Source organism: Anarrhichthys ocellatus, unplaced genomic scaffold, assembly GCF_004355925.1.
Source record: "Anarrhichthys ocellatus isolate YVR2014 unplaced genomic scaffold, GSC_Weel_1.0 scaffold28, whole genome shotgun sequence".
NCBI classification, from domain to species: domain Eukaryota; kingdom Metazoa; phylum Chordata; class Actinopteri; order Perciformes; family Anarhichadidae; genus Anarrhichthys; species Anarrhichthys ocellatus.
Window position 1 is genome coordinate 1,027,067 of NW_022280058.1, and position 15,666 is coordinate 1,042,732.

Here is a 15,666-nt window from a genome sequence, read left to right on the forward strand (position 1 = left end):
CCCCCCCCCCCCCCATCACCTCCAAAGAAACCTCCTTTACACTCTCTATCTCCTCTCTTCTGCCCCCCCCACACACACACACACAGCCCCTCCCCACTATGCACTTATTTTCTCGCTCACCCGCTTGTCTCTTTGTGTACTGTATGCGTTCACATGTGTGTGTGTGTGTGTGCTTGAGTGCACTCTTTGCATTGATGGTGTCTCGGTCTGAACGCCAACAACAGGCAGATCTACAGAGGGGAATTTATGACCATTGTTAGGGCAATTCATTGTAGCCCATTAGATCTTGAGTAGCCCCGTGTTACAGCTGGTTTACACACGCCTTTGTGTGAGTGTGTGTGTGTTTCAGAGCTTTACGATGGACTTTATGTGTACATGTGATACAGAGGGGAAACGGACTTGACAGGAGAATCAGAATAGAGATGAATAAAGGCATGAATGTGCATTGCATGTTGTAAATAACGTCTCTTTTTATTGGTCCACCCCCCCCCTCTGCCTCCCACCATCTCACTCCATCCTCCATGTCATCTCAGGTGAATCATCTCCCTCCGCTCGTGTTTACTCATCCTCTCCTTCCCTTCATCCCTCCTCTCTGCCCTCCTCTCTCCGCGAGTTTCATCTCGCTGGTTTAATACCTGCCGCTCCCGTCGGGGGGATTTCATGACTTTATCAACCAACAGCGTAGGACAAAGGGCCGGTTAGGCAAAGTCAGATAATTGACAGCCAACATCGGCCGGCTGAACTCTGATTTAACATAAACACATACATCACTAAGTCATCATCGTTTCTCAGAGAAACAGCAACCTGTTCACCTGAATCCAAAATAAATGCATCCAGTTAGTAGTTTACATTCTGTAATAAAATCTCTATTTAGTAACTTGGATCATTACAGCCGATGTCCGCCATTCCCATGCTGGATCCAAATTCCCATACCGACACCTCCAGTTACCAAATCAACCACGACATAAATGGAAAACGTCATAATTCTCTCTTTGTCATTGTGAAAATAGAAAGGAGTGTTAGAGCTGCAGCTACATTCATTCAGTCAGAGCCAGCTGCAGGTCTTACTCAACAGCCCCGCTGGCCTCGTGTCGCCTTACATAAAAGAAATATTATGACGAGTTCTCAGCAGTGAGGTGATGAGGACTTGGTATCGGCACATCCTCTGAGTTGAGGTATCTGAATCAGTTTGTGATTGTTTCTCAATAACTGAAGATGTAATTGATAACAACAACGTTAGATTAATGTTCTGTTGATCAAAAAATAAATCAAGACGCGGCTTCTTCCCTCTCAACACTCTGCAGCTGCACACAAACGGAGGAAGTCCACATGTGGTTGGTGCTGTGCCAAAAATAAAGTATGATGTCATATTAAATCATGGACAAAAGAATCGCATGAGCGCTCTTGCTCGCATGAAGACACACACACACTCACACACACTCACACACATACGCACGCAGATTCATATCAAATATTCAATAAGAAATATTATAGCTAATCATGAAATATTAAACGCTGCAAAAAAAAAAAAAAAACACTTTTCTGCACTGAGTCACGTGAAAACACACGGACAGACACACACACACACACACACACACAGACTGTATAATTCATTTCTCGTCTCTGCATCAAATCTGCTTCTGTCTCCATGGCAACCTTTCTAGGCCAGGGAAACGGCCGATCAGAGAGAAATGATAAATAACGGAGGAGGACAAAAAGAGATGAAGAAGAGGGGAAGAGAGGGACAAAATGTCTGGAGAGGGGAAGTCGAGCAGCGAGGAACCGTTTGTGTGTGAGTGTGAGTGTGTGTGTGTGTGTGTGTGTGTGTGTGTGTGTCATCTGTGGTCGAAATACTCTGCGACCCCGCTGCTGGGACGATCGTGTACACATCCTTCAGAGTCACATAAACACAACCGGTGGAGCGTGACCACCCGGCTGGCTCCCAGGAACACCACACGGCCTTCCTTGCCTAAACTAGACTCGAGTGGACTCGCTTGGTGCAGTGTCGGTCGATTAACAGTCACGCTGGCTGCTGTCCAATGAAAACTCGTGAGACAAGTAGCCATGTTTTCTGCTGTACCTGCGATACATTTGTGACGTCATCATCTTTCAAGGGTTTCCTCAGACTTCTCTCCAAACTCACAGTGGAGCATAATCACCTTTTTAAATAATCAGAAATATAATGATTTCACACCACAACTGCAACACACAGTTAACTGTGTTAACTGTGACAGGAGCGCACAAATAACTGAGCTCCAGTAACTGATACTGTATATCTTGACATTTCACTGTTGTTTCTAAGCTAGAATGAGAATGAATTGCTCTGTTATAATCCCCCTCTACGGTGTTTTTATCAGCTGCTATGGCAATAGCGACAGAAGTGAGCTGCAGCAACGGCCCCTGTCTGGACTGGAACCTGGAACACAGCCGCTACAAACACTCCCATAACTTTGATTGTCTGTTTTTAGGCGTTACTGGTGGTGTGGAAGCATGTAACAGTGAAATGAATGGCTGTTCCCATCAGCTTTTATTGCAACTTTTCAACTTTATTTTGGCATATTAACTTTTATTTTTGTTTCATTTCTGGCCCCAGCTTGTTAATGTGCACATTTAAAATGGGCATGGAGAGAAACATAAATATGAATGCAAGAAAATGGACAGCACCATGTGTGCACATAATGTTAATATGGGTCCCTATGTGACTCAAACACAGTGTCCGTTCTGTGCAGTTTTAGCGATAATCTCCATGCAGCTGTGCAGCAACAGGCTGTATCACACCGAGCCAGCAAAATCAGTGCCCTCTCCATCCCCAGAGATAGATATTCTATTTAAGGCTATAGTGCAATTCCTTTAATAGAGAATGATTAAATATATTGACCTTTACTCACTCACGCATTCTTAATAGAACAAATCTTATAGTCGCAGCTGTTGCACGGGAAAATGAGGTTGAACACCTTCCTATAAACACACGACTTTATTCTAAACGCGTAGACTCTAATGGGGGGGTTGACCTCTCACCTGCAGACGAGCGTGGCGATGATGACGCACCAGGCGGTGCAGCAGCAGTCGGCGCTGGGCTGCTGGGAGTGCGTGCGAGAGTGCGAGGAGTCGTCGCTCTTGCGTCGCCGGCAGCAGAGCCAGAATGAGTAGAAGAGGAGGAAGAGGAGGTCCAGGCCCAGGCACAGCAACGCCACCGCCCCGAGCAGCAAGATGGACTGCAGAGAAAGAAAACAATTAGTGGAAACAAAACAATGTATGACATCGCAATACAGTTTAAGTCACGATTTTACCGTCAAAGTCTGAGCTTGAACAGCCCTTATCACGGGGGACGATTCAGGAAGTGAGTTAAATATACAGGAAGCAAATCAGCTGATAGGAGCAGAAACCAGATAGTGAGAAGACGGACCACATGAGTTAGTTTCTCCTGCGCGCACAGATACACGACTTGTGTTCCACCTCTCCGGCCATTTGAGGCCAGAAAATAGTGTCTGTTAGAACGGGGTGTTTGATGGATGCCATGAAAAACACATTTGCACACCATCAAACATGCATACCTCGACGGAGGGAGCGGACGCGATGCAGTTGGGGAGCTGTGTGTGTGTGCGCGCCAGAGACACACCACACAGATCACACACCCGCTGAAAGCTTTGAAGTGTGGAAGAAGGAAGGGGGTGGTGGGGGTAGACAGAGGGGGTCGTGAGAGGGGGAGGGGGGGAGGTGATATATTTGGAACAAAAAAGAGACTGAAGAGACAGAAAAGGATGTGAAAGACGATGACTGAAGCGAACACTAAAAAGGGAGAAATGGGTAAAGACAGAGATGAGGGCTGTTACAACGATTTGCCTGGGACTGACGACATCTTTTTTCTTTTTTATCACACACACAATGTTTTTCTTTCCCCCTCTTGGGATGTCTGGAAAAGTCATTGCACAGCGGGACCACAGAGAGACGAAGGCACGTTTCTGGAAAACCAAAATCTCCACCTGCTAGACTCCTTACAGTAGACAAAGGAGCCGCGCCACAGTGCTGCTAGAAACAGCAACAGCGTGAGTCTGGGGAGTCCTCTGACTCCGCCTCTAAGATCCTCGCAGACTTCCTAGATTCACAGGCTTCCTTTAAACTGCTCCCCTTTTTTCATGCTGACCTCAATTTTTTCCTCGCTTGCCAGCCAGCAATTTCCTCGCCCTGCGGCAAATGTATGCACCTCTACTGTAAATGTGTGTGTGTGTGTATTGTGTGAGTGCATGTGTGAGAAAAATGTATATTCATATTCAGAAATGCCTCAAATATAATGTGTTGATTCTTAACAATGTATCAGGGATGCAATCTTGGCAATGTGAAGCGTAATATTCTGGATCAGTGGTCGCAAGATGATTAACAGGATAGGCAGAAAACAAACACAATCATTTGAGGATTTTTCAGATTTTCTGGTGATCTTTTCGAGGGTTTTCTTGTGAATTACAGAATTTTTTTTATGTCTTCAGGCCTTGAAAAACTATAAAAAAAACAAAGAAAAAAATGAACTAAACTTGTGAACAATCAGTAGACATTTACAACCATTGAAGAGGGCTTGTAAGAAGACTTTATTATAATTTGAGCGATGACAAACAAACATTTTTTAATACGACACAAAAAGTCTACGGCCATGCAGACATGTTCAAAATGGTAACTCTAACAATGCGATGTTGAGCAGGTATAATGTCGACCACGCTCACCATCACAGATTAAAGACATGTTTAATATTTGTTGCATGAGTGATATTTAAATATTGTTGAGAAGATGAGAACCAAAACCAGACAGCGCTGTACGTGCGTTGATGCGTTTACTCTTGCGCACACAGGCATCTGTGAAGCAAATTAAGTTTTTCGACAGTGTGTTGAGAAGTTTGACGAACCCGTCAACATCCCGCATTGCTTCATGGCAAAAAACTCTGATTCTTCCATCAAGAATAATTCATCTCTGGGGCCTGATTTGGCTCTGGTGTTTTTCCTAAATTCAGACTAACCAGCCACACTACAACCAGCTGACATGCGGCTCCTCGCTTGTCAGTTCAAAGGCCCAAACCTCTGGTCACATCGACAAACAACGCAGCCTAATGATGAGGCCGGCATTTCCAAATGAACTCTGGCAGATGTATAACCGGGCCGGCGAAGGGTTCGGCAGCAATGCAGCGGGGCTAGTGGGTCACTGGAGCGCTACAGTAGAGAGGATACAATATGATGCGTAACAGGAAGTGACCTGCAGCGGTGTTACGGGACATCTGAAGGGACAGATGAGGGCTAATCCTCGAACGGCAGTCCAAAGCACAACCCTCGGTCCCCACGGAGGCATCGAAGCTCTTCTATTGTCTGAGGTCTCTAACCATGAGCCTACAGCTCGGAGGCGTTACAATATACTGTAAATGTTCACACTACTCAGGCGCTGGAGGAAACCCTTAGTTTAAATATTACAAAGTCATTTGTGGCTCTATCCCTTTACAACTCGCCATGCCTTTTTGATCGAGAAATCCATATATTATATCCATAAAGTCCATGTGCCATAAAAAGTTCTATTATCTTTTCTATCAACACGACTAAACAGCCAGACGTTTGACAAAAGGTTTATACATCTGCTGCTCTTAAATTTGATTTAAATTCATTCAATACGTTTAAGCTCTAATACAGTGCATGGCCCATGAAGTGCCCACCTAGAATACTGTAATGTTATGTGTAAATCTGTAAATAAGTCAAGTTAAAATGGTAAGAAATGGGCAAATATTGGATTCTTTTCACGGTCCAAGCACACACTTAAAATACTTTTTAAAAATTCACCGCGGGCCATTTAAAAACAGGCCTGCGGGCCACAGTTTGGCCGCTCCAAAGTTACGCAATAATCAGTACGGAATAGCTCGTATTTTTGTGTAATTTTTAGTCATTATTACTCTCTCATGGGAAAGCAGTTGGTGATGCCGGGCGGAGTGAGAGGAAATCAGTTGATTGCTTTTCTCCAACAGGTTGAAGAAGCTGAGGATGAGGAGGGGGGAGGAGGGGAGGAGGGGGAGGAGATAAGCTCTGTATATTCCTGGCATTATACTACGTTATTATCTATAGGCTTAGCGCTATAGACGCCGTGCTACGGTACGGCCATACTGTGCTGCTCCACTAATGCATTATTTGATCTCTTGTGTCTTTAAAATCAACATTGGGGCTTAAAACCATGAAGCTTGAAACGCATTAAGCTTTGAAAAATGAGAATGAAAGCTCTCGCTGTGTCACCATGTTTTCATCCGTCATAAACCACGCTACAGGAATGACACTAGGATGACACAGATACAGCGATGATAGAGGGAAGTCACACGACAGAGAACGTGTGATATTATCATTATGAATTATCAGTTAAGAGCTTATCAGTTATCGACAAATATTTTGATAATCAATTCATCATTTCAGACATTTCTTTGTCATATATGACATTCAAATTAATACATTTGTTGTACTCTTGTTCTGATAGAACCAACCACATAACCTTTGGGAAATTAAAATAATCTTTTTATCCTATTTCTATATGACATAATGACACTAAAAAAGCGTCTACTTTGTAAACAAAGCAATAACAACTGGTCCAGGACTGGCCATGTCTGGTATACGGGCTTAAAGTTAAAACGTATAATCTGACCGAGGAGCAGGTCTCTGCTGCTCTTTGCTCCCACTGCGTACGATGGCCGCCAGATTAACCGTCAGCCTGACGAACCATCGCAGCAGATTAAGCGTGGATCAATTAGCCACTAATAAGCATGGTGATCTTAGGCATGCATGTGTGTGTGTGTGTGTGCACGCACAGCTATGCTACTGGAGATCACCTTGCACGTTGGAGGAGGAGGGGCTAAATGTTAAACACCCAGGCATAGTGATCTACTTTCAATCTGTCCATTTAAGTGTGTGTGTGTGTGTGTGTGTGTGTGTGTGTGTGTGTGTTTGAGCTGACAGGATCAATCACTTCCACCTTAGCGAGTTGTCCTTGCTCCCCCCCCCTGCCTGGGTGTTACTCTGCAGTCGGGGCCTTGCCGGCTATCCTCTCAACTTCTTTCCTGAGGCGCTGACTGACCCCCGGTCCATTCTGCTGTTATTCATCTGTACGACCGGGTCAGAGAGCAACCAAAACACAAACTCATTTCTAAATTTAAACCTTTTGAATTCCACTTTGATCCTTTTGAAAAAAAGCAATGCGATAACTTCTTCCACTGTGAAAACTGAAACGCATGATTCAATATAGCAATTACAGACTTTGCTTTCCGCAGCCGGGAATATGTGTTATTACAGGTCACATGAATCCTGTGTAATGTTCTGCAGCTGTTTAACTGTGGCCGGTAGCTGACTCTGCAGTTCTACCATAATACAAGCAGAGGAGCGCCTGCACACACACACACACACACACACACACACACACACACAGATAAACACACAAGCCTCAGGATGAGAGCTCCCATTTCAGCTCCTCAGGAGACAAAATTAAAAACTGTAAAAACATCCCTGAGTCAGCATCCCAAATAAAGTCAAAGTCATCAGAGACCAACTGCTCTTGTCTGTCTCTCTCTCTCTCTTTGTTTGTTGAAGAAGAAGAAACATGTCTGCATCGGATAGAAGAGGAACACGAGTGAGTGACATTGTGTGAGAAGAAAGTTTTGAGCAGCTTCAGAGCTCAAGAGCTGAATACAAATGAATCTGCGGCGAAAAACACTACACAGAAGAATCTCTCTCCATTGTGTGGGAGAGAGTGTGTGTGTGTGTGTGTGTGTGTGTGGTGACGGACTCGGTGCACTGAAGGACACTGTGTAGGACCTTGTTTGTGTGTGTGTGTGTGTGAGTTTCTCAGCTGGATGAGTGGATGCATGAAAGCCTTTGAGACAGATATACTGAGCCAATCTAAAGACGGGCCTCAGTGAAAGAGTGAAAGAAAGAAAGAGAGCATTCTTTCACAACAGACTCCAGCCCTCCCCTTCCCACTCTCTCCCCCCTTTCCCTCCCTCCTCATTCCCTCCCTCCATCGCCAATCCAATTCAACCTCCTTTTTCTTGTTTTTCTCACCCTCTATCCCTCCCTCTCCCTCCCCCCGTCTAGCCAGAATTAATGATTTCACCCTGAATAGAACCCCTATATTCACACACACAATAACACGCACACACACGCACACACACACACACACACAACCCCTGAGGGAGATCTGTGACCTCACCTCGACAAACAACACGAAGAGCTAAATACGCACTGACGCAGAAAGTGACCATACTGTATGTGGCGTCGTATACATGCAGCACGGAGAGCGTGCACCACTGCTGTTCATACAAGCAAACATACGACCATAGCGCAGGATGCTCGGTTTGCATAGAAACAGCCCCGTCGGCTTAACTATGTCAAGATGTAATTCGTCTAAAAAGGGGATCCTTAAAATTCTAGTGGTCACACACATTGACACACACACTCACAAAGGCCCTTAGTGAAACACTGAATAGCTCGCAGGAAGTGGCTATTTGGCACTTTAGAAGCACCTCCCATGGCCCATCCAGCCTTCTCTCTCCCTCTCCCTCTCTCCCCTCTCGCCTCCAATCAGTCTCTCTTTATCTTCCTCACTCCTCCTCGCTCCCCGCTTCCCTCTCCAGTTCCCATCTCCCTCCCTTGTTCGCGGCAGTGGGTGCCTTCCCACGCTCGGCTCTTGAACTCGCACGCCCTCCGTCCTCTCCCCCCGTACGTACATGTCAGCAGACTTACATTGAGGGGTGACCGCAGCCCATGAAATGTGGGATTCTAAACGATGTGGTCTTGGCCTTTTACTTTTTTTTTGTGGGGCTGTGTTTCCTGGTGCAGAGACCTGGAAGTCACCTTGTTTGAGGATTCAAATGAAATGCAGCAAAACTGGGCCAAAGCCCCATTTGTTTGAGATAGAGCTGCTCTCTAAGGCAGCGCTGCAGACTCAGTCAGAGTTTTCACGTTCATGCTTTTAAGGGTTCCAACCCCAGGTTATGGAACCACCTCACTTTTGATTAATCAGCTAATACATTCTGCACAACATATGTCCATAAAAATGATGGCGCAGGTAGGGGATCAGTGTCTTGATTCAAGGACATTTCTCTCTCTCACACACACACACACACACACACACACACAAAGCATTGATCGATGCCGGGAGGGAACCCACAACAACTCTGTGGTTGCAGGACAGCCGGGGGCCACCACTCTGCTGTGAAACGACAGTGTGCGCAGGTGCCAGGCGGTGGGACGATAAGGTGATGCTGCGTGATGAAGAGGATGATGAATCCCGAGTGGGAGGTAATTATTCCCCCGTTCTCGTCTTACCTTCTGGTACTCAGAGTCCTCCGGTCTGAAGTCACTGCTGACGAGCTGAAATTCGATGTTGAAATGAGGCATCCGGTGGAGCAGATTCACCCACCAGGGCGGAGAGTAGTTCACCACGGCCGCCATCCTGATCCAGCTACCTGCCGCCTGTCACTTCACTCTCAGAGCTGATTCCTCACAACGGACACTGTGGAGAGATTCACCGCCGTTGTGGGTTAACAGGGCAGAGAAAATGACTTCATGCACTGTTCTCACCGCCTGTCATGGCAGACGGAGGTAGAAAACTGCTCGTATCGATGTCATTCCGCCAAACACATTAAGTAAGATGAAGGTTCAGCATCCGCCGTCACCAAAAACACCAAAAGCCTAGTTCGGTCAACTGGAGTAATTACCGATGACTGGCGTTATTACAAAGCCAGTGTGATGAGTTATCTGTGATGAGTTATCTGTGATTCGTCAGCCACAGCGGTGGGACAAACATGCCAATCAAACATCAACACGCCGATATATTGTACACTCTCTTTTTTTTTTGCACACAGTTTTATTAAGATGTCCTATAAACTCCACATTAATGTGCATAGATTGAAAATATTTGAATCGTGAAATGCGTCCCTTCTAGCAGTTCTGTCTTTGTGTCTGTCTGTGCCCCTCAATGACACACTTGTGCATCCTGCTGTGCGGGTTAAAAATAGCTAAAACACTGCAATATGCAATATCACATTCATTTTAATTCTTTTTTTATTATTTGAAAGTGGAAATCTTTCATAATGACCTCAAACAATATGATTATTTTGCCCATTTAAAGGTCTGTTTTCCTTTGCAGTTGCTGGTGTATTGTGGGTAACAGCTTTGTCATATAATGTGCCTTTATCGTGACAACCGTGGGCAATATTAGTGTCATATAATCTGTCCTTCCCACTCTAATCACAAACAAACCATTAAATGTCCTGATATGATGATGATATTTATCCTAAAATTACATTTTAGGATATCCCATTGTGAGCACATATTAAACCAATGAGGTCATGCTGTATTTGGACATCCTGTACATGAATTATAACACGACAATAGCGTGGCTGACAGCTACCTCGCATCACCCAATTTACGCCCATACGGAGAAACACAGGCTTCCGCGAGATAAACGTGTCGTGCACGGTTTAAATAGCCGTTAAACCGAACCACGACTCTTTCTATTACACCGACTGTACTGTGCCAACGCATGTAGGTCGACTCAGTGGAGGGTATCCACGCAAAACAAAACGGATTAGCTGTCTTTATCCCGCTTTGTGCGTTAAAACTACCGCAGTCTCCGGGAGTCTGTGGGCATCACACAGCCGCAGACGAGGCACCGTGTGACCACCTTACCTCGGTGAAGCCAAAGCGGGTGCAGACTCTCGTTTGTTGGTGGAGTCTTTAGGAGTCCGAGGGCCGGCGGTGTGGTTCACCTATTGTCTTCTTCTATTCTTCTATTGTGGTGGATTTGAACACCACAGCCGTGCGCTGCTGCTGCATCAACGCGGCCGCACCGAGCTCGCTGCGGTCCCAACCACATCGAAAACAACGGAACGACGGTCACCGACCCGGTGCGCTCTCATTTCACCGAGACGCCCTCCTGTTTCCACTGCCTTCCCCCAGAGAGCAACAATGCCTCGGCCGATTAGGGGTTAAAGTCGTTGACCCGCAACGTTGTTACCGTTCACGCCGTCGTTGTTCTTTCCGCTCTTACACCGTATCGTCGGTCGGTGCTCGTCGGTGCTGTTCCCACGATGACCGTCGTCGAGTTGAAGAGAGTTTAGCGCCGCGGCTCTTCAATTGGATGATATTGTTGGAGCGTGAAGCGAACACGGTGTTTAAAGAAGCCCTGGAGGACGGGGCTTTGCGGCACAGCGCTCTCTCTCTCTCTCTCTCTCTCTCTCTCTGTGTGTGTGTGTGTGTGAGAGAGAGGGAGAGAGCAAATGCGCAAACACACCGCCCCTTAACGTTGAAACGATGGTAGTACATGTTACAGTCAGGAGCTTCATTAGTACATTTAATTAAGTACAATTTTGAGGTAGTTGTAGGCTACATTACTTGAGTATTTACATACTTTTTTTTACAATTACCAGCTGCAACATTTGTGATGCTTACTAATCATCATCCAATGATAATAACACACATATATATATATATGTTATAATGAAATGAGTCATTCTGCATAACGAGTACTTTTACTTTTGGTAGTTTAAGTGTATTTTGATGCTGATATTTATGTACTTAAGTAAGATTTGGAATGTATGACTTTCACTTGTAACAGAGTATTTTACATATGGAGATTGTTTTATGTTTGATTAAGTCAAATATTTGGAGTACTTCCTCCACCACTGCCTTTTATTTAAGTAAAATGAATGTGAATATCCTCAAATAAACACTCCTGCCTTACAAATCCTACTAGTACATGTGATCAACTATTCACAGTAAAATGTGCTGACAAGTATCAAAAGTGAAATTCTTGTTTTGCATAAAAAAAACTCTTCTGGGACTAATTTTGAGGCACTTATATTTGAGTACTCGCATTTACTGCTACTTTATCCTACAATTGTCTGGCAGCTGTAGTTACTAGTTACTTTGATCAAAATGTAACATACAAATCATATGATGGTCTGTTAAAATGTGTTGTTGTTAAACACAACAGTGTGTAAAATACCAATTGGGTGAACCTCAACCAACTAAACAATGCTGCTTACACGTCAGTGTATCAGTAATAATAATCCCATACTCTGACGGGGGCTATTCTGCCGCCCAAGGAGTACTTTTGATACTTTAAATAAATGTTTATAGCTTGGTATTGGTTCTTGGACAGCTCTGTCATTACTGATGCATTAATGTGCACATGTGCAGCATGTCGAGGTGGAGTTATTTTAAACAACTATCATGTGATTTTTATGATAAATCTTAATCTAAAAAAGTAACTGTAGTTGTCAAATAAATGATGTGTCAGTGCAGTGGAGTGTGGTAATACTGAAGTACAGTGCAAGTACCTCAAAATTGTAAAGTGCCAAAGTAAATATACTTTAATATTTCCACTGCTTTCCGATAAAAAAAAACACACACACATAAGAGGTTTCATTATAAAAACAGGATTTTTATTGAAAGTCTCAGACATTAAGTTACACACATCATGTGGGGGGGACTGCACTCATCCGTTGATCATTTGTCCATGATAGAGCACACACACATTACTCCCGGTGTATCCTCCACTGTACTGTGTGTTCAGTATTGCAGCAGAATGATCTATAATTTATTCACAGTTTGACTCAATAGAACTCTGAACTCATCAGTTCAGAGAATCGTCCCTCGATCATACCTCACAATCAGCCGTCGTTTTACGAAGCGCACACGATAGACGAGCGTAACGCCGTCTGCGTGTTACGAAGCAGGCAAGTCAAAATACGATCGAGCCCGTGAACTCCAGAGAAATTTAAAGTGGTGTGTCAGGTCATTTTAAGAGAAATTATTGCATTTATTACCGTAATTTGAATTATAATAACCATGCACTAGGCACTTTGGCACATATGATTAACCACAAGATCTTCAAATCAAATGGGATATCCATTTCATGTTTATGCAAGTGCTTTCTCCTGCACTGAAAGAGCATATCCTATTGCCTCACTTCAACACTGGGCTGCATTGAAGTATATGGAGAGTGTCAGAGTGAGGTGTTTATGTGCCTCGTAACGTCATGTCATAAACCTGCATCCGACGTCCCAGAATACTCTGCTTATTACTATGGAGAGAAAATGTTGTCCTGACTATCACAGCTATCGTTTGCAGGTTCAGTGAGAACCCAAACCATGAGGATTTGGTACCGTGTGTAGAAACACAGACAGACATTCTTCCTGCACACACTCTCTCTCTCTCGCTCTCACACACCCACCCACACACACACATACATACATAAAAACACACACACAACCCAGAAGGTCTATAAGATTAAGACTTCTCTGCTTCTCAGAGGACGTGACGGAGATACGATGATGTCGTCGGAGTCGTCAGAATCAACGGCTCCACCAGACTCAGCTGTGCACCGAAGCTCCGTTTGGTCTGCAGGAGACCAAATCAATATTAGTTGAATAATTAATCAACTGGGATTAATTCATTGCTTTGAAACCTATCAGCTTTCAAAAAAAAAAAAAATGAACACGTGACAGAAAGTGCAATCGATAGGTTGTTTTCAACATAAATATTTATGATTTTAAAAAGATTTGACTCTCATTTCAGCAGATTTTCCTCCAGCAAACATTTTCGTGACATCAAAGCTGAAAAATCAACTTTGGTTTAATACGTAGAAAACTGTGACACAAAGACCCCACCCCCTTTAACCTGTTGGTGGTGTCATCCTGGAGGAGTGAGTGCTAGAGACAAGCCAGGGGTCTTCTTCTTCTCCCCGCTTTCCACCGTCTTTATGGGGGGGGGTTACAAAGCAATTCAGACACACCCTCAAAATATACGCAATGATGACGAAGCTATGATATTATTAAATATATGGACCAAGCCATGGCATGCCTGTATGAAAGTTTTCATCTCACATACAATAACTCTGCATCATGCAAACGATTGCATGTTCATAACCAAAATGGCAACAAAAGCCGACGAGCCCGTGTCTGCTTCAGCCTTGAGCAATGACATCAGGTGCGTAAGCTAAAACTGGTGCAGTCCAAAATCTCTCAGGAAACATCAAATGCAGGGGCAGTCTTGTATAAAAAAAAAAATAAATAAAAAAAAACGCTGACATAGCAGCTCTGCTCGATGCACCCGTCTCATGTCGACCTATAAGCCAGTCGGGGAGATGGAGGAGGGAGCGACGGGGAAGCTGGTGGAGGTCTAACAAGGTCAGTCAGGTTAGGGCCGGTCCATGTGGAGAGAATCAACTCTCACAATATTTTCTACCTCCATATCGGTACTGACACGATACTGTAGGGTTGACTATTGGTACAATATTTACCCAATGACATTTTTGATAAATAATCAACATTTACAACAATTATGAAATACTCCAATATCCAAAACAAGCTATCTGATCTCATATCAGGACAGCGATAGATTAGGACAGGGATCTTGAACAGAGGGAACTTCTTTCGGGGTCATGTGAGGTAATGACATCACTGGTCCACAGGCCTGCTGAGTGTCAGTGTTTGACGGGGAGGCTGTGAAAGCTCGGTCTGGCGCAGAGGAGACAGGCACCGGGGGAATTAGATCAATGTGCCGGCAAGATCCATTTTGACTTGTGAGGTCGAGAGCAGGGGAGATGCCGCGGTGCTGCGTACCCGACAAAACATCCAGCCTGAACCCCCGACTGACACGCCTGAGTGGGGATGGTGTGTTTCCTGTCTAAGTAACATGACTTCTACGTCTCCGGCAGAAAGAAGACTCAACGCACGAGTCAAGGGGAAACTCACACATATACAAACACCACAGAAGCATTATACATATTCATTAAGCGCAGTATGCTATAAACACAACTGTAATGATTTGTGTGTTTGAAGTGTCATGTACTGTATATTTAGGGTAAGTAACAAGAAATGACTTAAAAGGTCCCAAATTGTAAAAAAGTGAGTCTTTTTTTATTATAAAGCCGGTCTGAGTGCTATATAAATACTGTGAAAGTATTCAAACGCTCAATCCATGGAGAAATACACATGGGCAATACTGAGACACTGTCCCTTTAAAGGAGCCGTCAGGATGTCAGTCACTATACAACATATAAACCAATACAACGTGTGTGTCCCAGATTATTTCTATTCATAGTTTATTCATAGCGTATGTAAATAACATCAGCTGACAGGAAGTAAACATGGAACCTAGCTGTGGCCGAGCGATGCAATTCCTTTGAAATGCGCCGTTTCAGACAGTAACGGACAGTATGAGAAAAACAGAGGTTTTGTTAAACATCAAAGCATGTAAACATGTTCTAGTAGAAACCCCAAACACAAGTATGAACCTGGAAATGAGCCCAATATGTCTCCTTTAAGCTGTGTTTAATCAGAGCTTTGGTGAAGATAGATGTGTAGCTACATGGGGAGAGAATGAGGACGACGGGGGAGCGGGAAAGGGTTTTTATATCTGTATTAAAACTTTTTCTTTCTTTGTTTTAAGCTACCGTTTGTTTCATAAACTTAGAATAAAGAATTGATCACTAAGAAGTATGTGTGAACCTCACCTGTTGTGCTGGGTGTGTGTGTTGAGCGAGCTCTTCGTGGCATCAGCGTGGGCATGTTGTTTCCCAGTGGAGAAGGCTCAGAGAACCCTGAACTACACACACACACACACACACACACACACACACACACACACACACACA

The 15,666-nt window shown here is 44.3% G+C and overlaps 2 protein-coding genes across 6 annotated transcripts in view; both read right to left on the reverse strand.

Moving 5' to 3' along the window:
• LOC116392072 (protein tweety homolog 3-like) overlaps window positions 1-11,230 on the reverse strand; it is a 22,736-nt gene extending 11,506 nt beyond the window's left edge. For 2 of the 3 annotated variants that reach the window (XM_031863218.1, XM_031863219.1), the window contains exons 1-3: window positions 10,695-11,227; window positions 9,330-9,516; window positions 3,019-3,215 (exon numbers count right to left, since the gene is read on the reverse strand). In XM_031863218.1, the coding sequence (XP_031719078.1) occupies window positions 3,019-3,215; window positions 9,330-9,455 (323 nt within the window). In that variant the 5' untranslated portion in view covers window positions 9,456-9,516; window positions 10,695-11,227. Of the gene's footprint in view, window positions 1-3,018; window positions 3,216-9,329; window positions 9,517-10,694 lie in introns of all 3 variants that reach the window. The other variant, XM_031863217.1, reaches the window with a different exon arrangement.
• Window positions 11,231-12,137: 907 nt separating this feature from the next.
• Window positions 12,138-15,666, reverse strand: part of iqce (IQ motif containing E) — a 12,244-nt gene continuing 8,715 nt past the window's right edge. Inside the window, exons 19-21 of one of the 3 annotated variants that reach the window (XM_031863197.1) lie at window positions 15,526-15,617; window positions 13,689-13,766; window positions 12,138-13,409 (exon numbers count right to left, since the gene is read on the reverse strand). In XM_031863197.1, the coding sequence (XP_031719057.1) occupies window positions 13,291-13,409; window positions 13,689-13,766; window positions 15,526-15,617 (289 nt within the window). In that variant the 3' untranslated portion in view covers window positions 12,138-13,290. The remainder of the gene's footprint in view (window positions 13,410-13,688; window positions 13,767-15,525; window positions 15,618-15,666) is intronic. The other 2 variants (XM_031863198.1, XM_031863199.1) reach the window with 2 other exon arrangements.